General features: G+C 43.0%; 1 protein-coding gene across 1 annotated transcript; it reads right to left on the bottom strand.

Annotated features, from left to right (window-relative positions):
- Positions 1 to 533: 533 nt before the first annotated feature.
- On the bottom strand, positions 534 to 9425 carry GDF15 (growth differentiation factor 15). Its single transcript, XM_085636859.1, has 2 exons — positions 8985 to 9425; positions 534 to 2953 (listed from the first exon to the last, which is right to left on the bottom strand). The coding sequence occupies exons 1-2, from the start codon at positions 9298 to 9300 to the stop codon at positions 2133 to 2135; spliced, it is 1137 nt and encodes a 378-aa protein (XP_085492985.1). The 5' UTR covers positions 9301 to 9425; the 3' UTR covers positions 534 to 2132.
- Positions 9426 to 10528: the final 1103 nt, after the last annotated feature.

The raw sequence follows: 10528 nt of genomic DNA, 5'->3' as shown, positions 1-10528 counted from the left end.
TCCACAGAGGTAGGGCTTCCAAAATTAAGTTTTAATTGGGCAACCTGTCCAACACATTTTTTTGGTAGAGTCACAACTGCCTGAAGGTGTTTCCCATGGTAAAGTGGATGGTCGCTCTGCCATCGTGAATGCCACCCTTCGGGGTACTCTTTTTTTTTTTTATAAACCTTTTTATTATTATTTTTGATTATGACATACATGTTCTTGTAATACTACACAATATTTATAAGAATGAAAACAATTCAAATAATTTTATGTTCACAAATAGTTTATTAAAAATGAAATTCTCACAATCTATCCAGGATTGACGGATTTTTAAATATATTAAAATATATTTATATATACATACAATATAAAAATAGTTATTAACAGTATAAAATAAACACCAATAAGTTATGAATAAATAAAAATTCGATATAAATATACTTCAAATCAATTAAAGTATTGCACTTACATTATACTGAAGGCTAAAAATATTTTAACGAATGCTCAGGGAGAGCAGACCTGTTGTATTTAGCAAATCATTATTTGTATTAACAGTTTCCAATTCAGTAGGAGAGTGACGGTACAAAAAATACACTGTTTGAATTCCTACTTTTTTTTGCAAAAGTGATCATAATGGAATATAAATTTAGTTGACATTTGTCGGAATAAACTCTAAAATAAAATCAGTGCCAAAAAATGTAAATGTTGATTTTGTACTAATTCTTCAGTAAGTAGAGAAACAAGCACATTGTTTTAGATCGAGATTGTTCATTTGTCGACTGAATGTATGTGCCACTACTTTTTTAAGCAGCAAAATGGAATGAAATGAAACATAACTTATCCTATTACATTTTTAAAAGGATTAAAACAATTTCCTTTTTAGGAAATTATGAGTAACATCAAACCATAGATTTTACATTGACCTTTAGTTATGTTAATAGAAAATGACATATTGCTCAGAAGAACAGTCATATGAGCTATGAAATTGTCATATTAAAGTACATATACTGCAAACTAGTCCATTTAAAACTTGCCTTTGGTATGTGTAATTTTCCAATATGTCTTAGGTTCTGTCTTGACACAGCGTAAAATTACTTGTTCAAAAAATGCACTCCATCAGTTCATAAAAGGTCACTCAAGGTGACTTCATGTAAGGAAAATTTGCCTTGTTTATAAATTATTTTTTTGTTCTATTGGTCTCATACTTTCATGAAGAAAAACAGACACAGATGTAAACAGGACTTTCAGTTTTTGAACTGCTCTGTCTCTTGCTAGAGCAACATGTCTATATGCAGCAATCTTCCAAATGCAGCCATTATAGAGAACAGGATGGCTGTGATTTGCCTTTCATAAACCTCTATAAAAAAGATGACTAAGACAGCATTCATGAAATCTGACTACAAATTATTTGATCAAACCTGAGCTGAAAGTTCATAATGGTCCTAAAATTCTCCATGGAAAACGTTTATAAAAGGTTTCCCATGTTGTTTTACCCTTTCTATTTGTCGATGATGAATCAGAGGTCAATTCCATCTTATATTCTAAGTACAAAATCAAATCTATATATTTCATAAGTGATGGAGTAGTGCATGATTGAATTTGAATCATTAAGTCATCATAGATAATCTTATTAAGTGCATTAATGTCCCCGTTAAAATGGTCAATATATAGATTTAACATTGTAATCTATTAGGGTGGGTATAACACACTGCAGGCCCCATTCTGTTTGGGGGCTGAGTTCTTATCTAACCACTGGGTTCTTTCGGACAGTGTGAGCATATTTTCATCACACAATAAATATTGGCCTAAGCAAACTTTATAGTACAAGAATGTCTTTAAAAAAATTAAACAATCCCTGAAGAAGATACATCCATAAGGATGCTGCAATTAACACATTATGCATACTCAGCAAATACTTGTTTAAAATAACTAAACCCTCTGCACTTTCAGTCCGATTTAGGAAGATCCTGTAAATGGGCACAAAGGCATGAGTGATCTATGGAATGACTGAAGGTGACATTTTTTGTACCAGTCCCTAACAGAAGGGAAAGTATAGTCCCTTATGAGTGCCAGCAATATTACGCATCTTGTTCCGTATCTTGGCAGCAATGTTTGAGAAGAATTACTCTGAAAATATTAAAATATTACTATGCACAGTGACACTTTCTAACAAGCATGTCCTCAAATGGTGTCAGAGTCAATTCTCCTGCACTGTTGTAGTGCATGAGTACCAAGGGTTCATAGCTAGCAGGAACACAACAGGGACCCGGAGTAGCGCCATTGGACAAGTGGTGCATCCGGGACTTGATCTGTGCATGCATGCTTGCTGGCTTGTAGTTATGAGGGCAAGACCCATCACAAAAGAACATGGTATAGCTCTCTGGAGCAATGACCCAATCCGTCCAGCCAATCTCTTTAAAAGAGACAAGTAAGGATTTGCGGCAACAATTCTTCTCATTTTTCTTGCAGTCCTCTTGATCTTGTTTTGGGAGCTCCCTGGTCTTTCTCGTCCTGGTTTTGCTAGCCTCCTGAGTTTCCACTTCCAATATCAAAGAGTCAGTCCACTTTTTGTATTGGTTAACATCCGAAACAAGTGGAAAATCAGAGACCAACATTAATTTCAACTGCAGACGTTCTTCAGAGCTTGCGACCCACATCTGGACAGCCTTCACAATGTTTAGATTTAAAGTTCCAGTTTCAAAAGGCTTGGAATCCAGAAGTTGGAGCTCTGGTTCACCGTTTGCCTCGCTTGATTCTGTCACCTTATAGATGTTCACCCTTGGTGGTGGTCGGTAGTGTTTTCTGGCAAAGCTTTGGGCAGAAAGAAAATGCTTCTGCAACTGAAGCTCGGCCCTCAAGACGCTCAGCCCTTGGTGGAGTGCCAGAGTTCTGGAAAATACAAGGTTGACTGCGTGACTGTGTTTTTCTTGCTTCTGACGCTTGTCAGTTGTCTTGATCTTCAGAGTCACTATAAAAAAGAAATAAAAGTTGTAGAAAATCCACCTGTAAACACACATATACAATGCTGATTGGGAGAGGTCAAAATGTAACTGGCAATGTTAAACAAATGAAACAGGCACTGCCATTTTTTTTTAATCTAAGCTTGACATACACCTGGTGTTAAAGAATGTTTTTTGCTATAAACCCAAATTATGTAAAGGCAGTTATACTATTGTCATCTATAGTGTGCTTCTGCAGAAGGATCATAACACCAAGAGGCAATAGACAAAGATACTTGTGTCCGGTAGCTGGAGCCTTTCCCTACTCTTTGTGGACTACATCAATAGGGTTGCTCAATAAACATTGTCCTATAAGAAATAGGAAAAGGGTGTAAACTGATCTGCCTTTCAAAAGTGTCTAAAAAGAGGCAAGTCACTAAATTGTTTCTGTACTTCAACTCATGAAGTCTGAACACCAAGCGAGCCGCATTTCAAAAGAAAGTGGTAGTTTGAAAATTGCCAGCACTCTGGTTACATATGCACTTCCAAAATGGTGGCAACATGAATGTGAGATTTCAAGGCTTTATAGCGAATATGTTCTCTCTCTTACGGCCTCAGGCTGAGTACTGGAATACCGGGGTTGGATGTAAACACCATCAGTGCCCAGCCTGCTTGTCTAAATTCTGCCTTAATGCTTGCACAAATTTGTCCAGATATTACCTGAATGTATTCAAGCGTGGGAAAGAGGTTGGTAGTAAAAAAATATATTGCTTCCAGATTTTGCTCTTGGGCTGATCTAGGGCCCAATTACAAGATTAGTGGTCCGACCGCCGGACCGCCATTGTGGTGGTCAGGAGAACGCAGCCAAGCCTGCGACTTCCCGACCTCCGTATTTCCAGCTGACCACCAGGCTGGCAGTGTGCCGGAAGTGGTCTTGCGGCGGCTGCATGTTTTGGCTCACAGAGTGAGCCTTAAGAAAATGCTGCTGCACTGTCGTGCGTGCACCTTTACCATGCAGCATGTCGTGCACGGCACACAGTGCACGCACAAGAGTGCGGCATAGGGGGGCACAACATGTGCCCCCAGCCACAATGTCAAATGGGGGAAAACGCATGAGGGCCCATTTAGGGCCCCCTCCTTGCCTTTCTGCCAACCTTTTCATGGTGGGATCCCCGACAACAATAGGCTGTCAGAAAGTCAACTCGTATTATGCACGGCAGTGGCGCCATCGGCACCGCCTCCATTCCTTGCCGCTTTACACATTGTCGCGGGATCCAGGATCCATGTGGTGGCAGCAGTCTTGTATCAGCCTTGTTGCAGTCCGACCGCCGCACTCGGAATCTAGTGGTCAGAGCATCCAGGTTGCGGCAGTCGGACTGCCACCGCGAGTACGGCGGTCTTGGGACCGCATACTCGTAATCAGGCTCTTAGAGCGGAGTGTAAACTGAACTAATTTGCAGTCTGCATTTGCAGTTTCTGGTAGCAATTCTGAGGGCCACACCAGTAAAAAGGCAAAAGTAACACAGGGAAAACCGGGACAAATAACATCATGTTTCAATGTTGTACACCAAAGTATAAATCAAGCTCAAAACTTGAAAAACACTTGGGGCGAAATATTCCGGCTGCTTTGTTGTTGCCCCGGGGTTTAGCACTGTTTTTGGAGTATATTTACATGGTCGTTTAGACGGCGGTGACAGTGCTAGAACAGGTGCAAACAGCATTTTTATTCCACAATACTTTGCTATTGTGAAAAGGCATTGAATCACCTCTCACCACAAACTTAATTTGAAAACTTAGGACAATTTTGTATAATCAATACGTGGATCAAAAAGCACAATTACCACAAAGGTGTGTTGGGGGGAGCTGTATAATTTTTTGTAAGTTGTTAGGGACACTCAAATCAAACAGCAAGGCAGTGGCTGGCGTACTTAGACAAAACGACCAAAATATGAGCTGCTGGGCTGTCAGCTTTGGAATGACATTACAAGTCATTTGAAATCGGTTACCGACTTGACCACTTTAAAGTGTATAGCTTCTGAATGTTTTTGTTATTTTAATAGTATGAGTATGACTGATGTATGTTTGAGAATGAGAGCATGATGAGAGTATTTGTGTCATCTTAGTGGTGGGGGTATTCACATTTTAGAATAAGTTTTTTTTTGTCTTAGATGGTCTAATTAATATGTATGTCTATTGTATACAAAGTATCTGATGTTATCATTGAAGTAGAATTTAAAAATTGAAAAAAGTGAAAAAATAAAATGACTGCTAAATAATACTCTGTATTGGATGTATCTTTAATCATTTAATTATGGTTGGCAGGATAGAACCTGTATAGGTCTCTGTTAAAAGCAATATAGGTCCTGAAAGAGGTTTTTGATTGTTTTCACTTTAAAAAACACTACAGAACTTTTAAAAAACACAATCTTCTGATTTTAAATCCTGTTTGTTTTCGTCTTCGCCCAGCCAGACGCCTTTCTGCCTCAGCCCCTTGTCTTTTCTCTCTGTCAGTTTTCTACTCCCTCATCTTAAGCCTCCACATCACTGTTGAAACATCCGGCACGTTACAGTGTTTAGGAGCTGGTGTAGTTTGTTGCTTTGCTAAATAAACATATAAATCAAGTCTGAATCTTGGCAACGAGAGAGATCGAATTTTGTCTCAGACAAACGTCTGCTTCAGCTGCCACCAAATATGTTGAAATAGGACATGGTTATTGCCAACCTCTCGAAGCCCATTATTAACCTGTGAGGACCTGGTCAGCTTTCAGCAGTGCGGAGCTGCGTCTAGAGCACTTTAATGAGATGCGGAGTGTGCCTGGTAACACAGACTAAGTCATAGCCTGGCACCCCTTGCACTTTCTCATGCCTGTGTCCGCCCTTGAGAGTTTCCGTACTTTAAAAAAACCACTGAAAAGCCAAAAGGGCTGACATAAATTTCTAGTGATATGCTATCCCTATTGGGTTTGGCAATGCTTGTTAGCTGGAAGGATGAGATGGCGGCATTAAGCAGCTTAAAATCAGCACCGGTTCTTTGTAATCCTCCCTGGCCCCTACAGCAGATTATCACTCCCAGTGTCAGGGTGAAAAGGAGCCGCCACGCGGCACGCCCAAAGTCTTGGGGGCTCCTCACGCCATTCATTTGTGAATAAACTCAAGATTGTCAGTCTGGAAGTCAGGCAATCTGATTGAAGAAAGTGAAATGGAAGTGGAGCAGCCATCTTTAGGTCAGGCTCAGACTGGAGTCTAATGAAAGCAACTGGAAAGTTATTCTTACCCAACTCAATGGCACTCATTTTATTGACCTCAGAAGGAGGAAAGGCTGAGTGGACCCGCTGGTACTCATTTTATTGACCTCAGAAGAATGAAAGGCTGAGTGGACCCGCTGGTATATGAACCTGTGACACTGAAGTCGAACACAGGCCCTTCAGCGGACGCATTAGTCCATTAAGCCACTAGACCCAGAAAGATGTAAAATAGTCTCAGATGCATTCCACACCCAAAAAGGCAACGGAATGCCAACAGAAAGAGGGAGAGACTAAATACTCCCAGGAGCTCATTCAGGATGTCCTTGCACACCATAACTGGAGCCCCTGTCCTGTTCAGTTAGCCGACGGCATGTAATCATGAAAGGCTGTCTACAAACAAAATGCAAAAAGAACTATTGCTGGACGGAATGCAGAACAAATCAAAACATTCACCCCCAGTCAAGAGATCTGGGTTAAATCCATCATTCTTTTGCTCACCATGCCACCCCAGTTTAGACCAGGCCATATGTAAATCAGTCTTGACCCTGTGCCTCATGGGAACAGTCCAGCCCGAACTGCCAAGCCAGGTCCTCCCTGGACCGGAAACAAGCATCCTAGGACCGGTTTCGGGGTTTCCCCCCTCTTCAGCCAGGCTAGCTTGATTCCAGTGGCATGGAGCGCACGGGACTCGCGTCTGAGCATACCTGTCCCACTCGGGGTGACAAATGCAAAATTAACTATTGTTTTTGTCTACAAAGAAAGAAGGAGAAATGGGGTGCATTTGTGCATGGCATACCGTAACTATATATGTATATATATATATATATATATAGAGAGAGAGAGAGACAGTGTGTAAGTGTGTTAGTGTACGTCTTAGATTATACCACACATACAAAATGAGCTATTTTGTGTTCGTTTGAGGCCAATAAGGGAAATGTATTTGGGAGTAGGAGAGATCCTACGAACTAGAAGTGCCAGAGTCCCTACAAAATAAATTGTTCACCTACTCTCTAGTCCTGACAGCTCACATTATTAACGTGTGGGTAGATTCCACAGCAAACTTGCTAGAAAGGGAGTAGGCAGCATTGGGCTGCATAGGGCGTGGTACATTGGTTATGAGGAACAAACTGACTACATGTGCATTTGTTCAAGAGAAAGCCGCAAGAGTGTAATGTGTGCACAATGTATGATTTTGGTGATTCTGTGTATCCTTCGATGACAGATAAATCCAAACCTAATTTACATTATTATTGTCTTACAAACACTGGCTTCTCCTTTACCGTTTCTGACGTGCGTCCGCGGTTCAGGGGGTTGTTCCTGAACACCATATTTGTGAATATGTCAGTTTTATGTACTCTATAGTTAAACCACGATTACTCAAGATATGTTTTATTTAAAATATGCAATCGTTTACCAGTGTGACCTAACGTCCCTAAAATCAGGGACCAAGATGCTAATTATAATTTGGTGGATTTTGAGCAAAAATTGTCAAAGTTATGGGGAAAAGAAAAACGTTCTTTTCTGTCTACTCTAGACAGTGCAATATAACCTTAACCAGGGCTTTAAGTGGGCCGGGTCTCACCGGTGCTGAGCACCTGCAGTTTTTTAAAGGGGGCCTCAGGTCTCTGTTTTGTGCCCTGGCACAGGCGGACTGCAGTGACAGCGGCACATGGCGTGCGCGTACACACACTGCTCACTTCTCATCATTAGAGAAGTTACGGCATGACGTCATGCCAAGTGAGCCTTGTAGGGGAAGGGAAATCCTTTAAAGAGAGTCATTTTCTCTCTGGATTTCCCTTCTCTTTTTGAAACTCAGGAGCAGCAACATTGTCGTGGTGTCACCAGGGCTTGAAGTGGAAACGTTTCAATATTATATACAAGCCATAGCTGCTGCTTATTTATCTTATGCAACTAACAACCATTGACAAAGGCAATAGTCCTGACTTGTTGTAGGTATGATGTTACTTGCTGCATTATATTTCTGGATGCAATGCCATAAACAGCAAAATACAATCGGGCGGCACACCATACTAAGCACAGATTCTTAGCTTACGTGTTTTAAGCCACGCCCTTAATTACATTGTCCACGCCCCTTTGAGAGACTCCCCAGATTTTTCATCCCAGTTAAAGCCCTGACCTTAACTATAATACATTTATGGTTATTAACGTAACTCCTATGTCAGCATTCATACTATTTCTAAGCACTAGCGCTTTCGGCAGATACAGGAAAGAGAGCTGTTGGGGTAATGTGCAGAAGATCACACAGTATTCAGGTGGAGAAGTTCAGGGTACCCGTGGGTGGATGCTATATAGGCAAAAACGAACCCACAGGACTACAACGCTCTTATTTGCCAACTTCATTGTGTGAACCTCCGGATGATGAAAGGTTGAGCCCGCTCAGGTAGCAAGCAGAACTGTAACTGGCAGGTTCGCACAGATCTCTTCCTTGAGTGTGCGCCCCGCTGAGATTTCTCACTAGTATCCTATTGTTAAAGGTATTCGGTTTGTTCAAGCTTCTCGGAGATAACAAGAAAAGGCTGGGAATGAACTGACACCAGTATGAATGGAAAGTGGATTTTAATCAAGGCTTCCTTTCTTAATCAACGGGATCGTCAGCAAAGTGTTTTATCTCCATCACAGGACAAAATCGGAAGTGCTAAGAAAGAGACTGAAATTAGATAACAAGCCAAGCTGTAGATTCGGTTATTCTTTAAAGTCTGTGAGCGCCAAGAGTCAATGCGGTTTTCAGTATTGCGCTATGTACATATATCATCATCATGAATTCAATAAGAGTTAAAGAGTTCTAAAGACTTACATTTGGGAGTTAGGAGATGGGCTCTCTTCTCCGTGGCTGTCAGCATGTTCTCTTCTCGGCTGGCGTTGCCTTTCAGCTCCAGCAGCTTCTCCTCGTAAATCGTGTACATCCTCTGTAGCGCCTCCTTGTCCAGCCTCTGGGGGGTGGGCGGAGGTCGGCGGAGCCCCAGGCGCTCCAAGATGCCTCTCTTCACCGCCTCCAGCTGTATCCGCTTCTCCTGCTCCCCCAGCGGCCGCAGCTCCACCGCAGTGAGGAAGACGAGGAGGGCCAGGCAGGCTTCGGAGTAGTGCCTGGCGCCCTGGGCTGAGCGCTGCATGGTGCGCTGCGACGCAGGTCTCCCCGAGCGAGGCGCTTTGCACGCAGGTGTCAGCGCCCCGGGAATGAATGAAAGCCTCCATTCTTGGCCTTATATTGAGCTGAACTTTGGTTCGCCACCCGCCCACGCACACACATGTGAAGACGTCACTCACGGTGTGAAGAAGTGGAAAAACAATAGCAGGGCAGCATCCGCGGCAGCCGTCCTCCCAGCCTGGCTGCTCCCCGGGCTCGGGGCTGTGTGTGGCTCTTGTCTAACTTGAGACCTCCCCAGGCGGAAAAGCCAACCAGGCTGCCCTGGCCAGAGATGCACGGCTTCTTCACTAACTGCAGGAGCAGCAAAGACCGACCCTAGCATTCATACAGCAGCCTCTGGGCCATGAACGGAAGAGAGAAGAGAGAGCAGAGAAGCTACAATCAAAAGACCAGGAGGGGCTCCACCCGTGCGAAGCGTCCTCCCCATGCTCCGAATCTGAAAGTCAGGCACAGGGCCTGACCTCTGGGACTAGAGGGGCTATTGTAGCCCGAGGAAACTGATGGAAAAGATCGTTTCATTCCTAAAATAGAGAATCTAAAAACGTTGTCGATATTAGGGAAGTGCTAACAGCCTCAGCTGAGCACGTTCACAAGACAAATAAATAATGTTATCGAAGGAAAACCTGCATTGTCTTATGGTGAGGACTAAAGTCCAGAGATGTTTGGTGCTGCTGTTTCGCCTACCCCAGTCTCACAGTTACCCCTGAAATGTCCCCCTTTTCTGCCTGATGGCTTATGATGCCGGAGAGCAGCCTGGCCCAAAGCCACATTCTAGCCCCGGGCCCTTATGTAGACGTAGACAGTATATACTCTGTGGGGGAGTAAAGTACTCCATCACCATGCCAGAGTACCTACCTGACCAATTTAGAGATGCCCCAGCTTGCATTAGCAAGAAGCGCTGTCTTTGTCAGTGCACTGAAAGTTTGGCAGATGGCTCTGTCACCATGACGGAGCTGGGCAGTGGACTTTACATGCTTTTTTGGTGTGTCTGCTGGAAGTCCTGGCTACAGAGAGAGGGGCTGCACCTGCAGCCTACTACGGGCCTTGGTCTCCTCACTGTCTCCCCATTGTAGGAGTGAGTAGGAAGAAATCCCCCACCATCCTATAATACCCCCTATCCTTCTCAATCCAACTAACAGACTGACATGTCCACCGCTCAAATTGATTTCATATCTCCCTATACAATTCACCAC

The sequence above is a fragment of the Triturus cristatus genome, chromosome 12 (assembly GCF_964204655.1).
Source record: "Triturus cristatus chromosome 12, aTriCri1.1, whole genome shotgun sequence".
In the NCBI taxonomy this organism is placed as follows: domain Eukaryota; kingdom Metazoa; phylum Chordata; class Amphibia; order Caudata; family Salamandridae; genus Triturus; species Triturus cristatus.
This window is presented reverse-complemented; position numbering and strand designations above follow the sequence as displayed.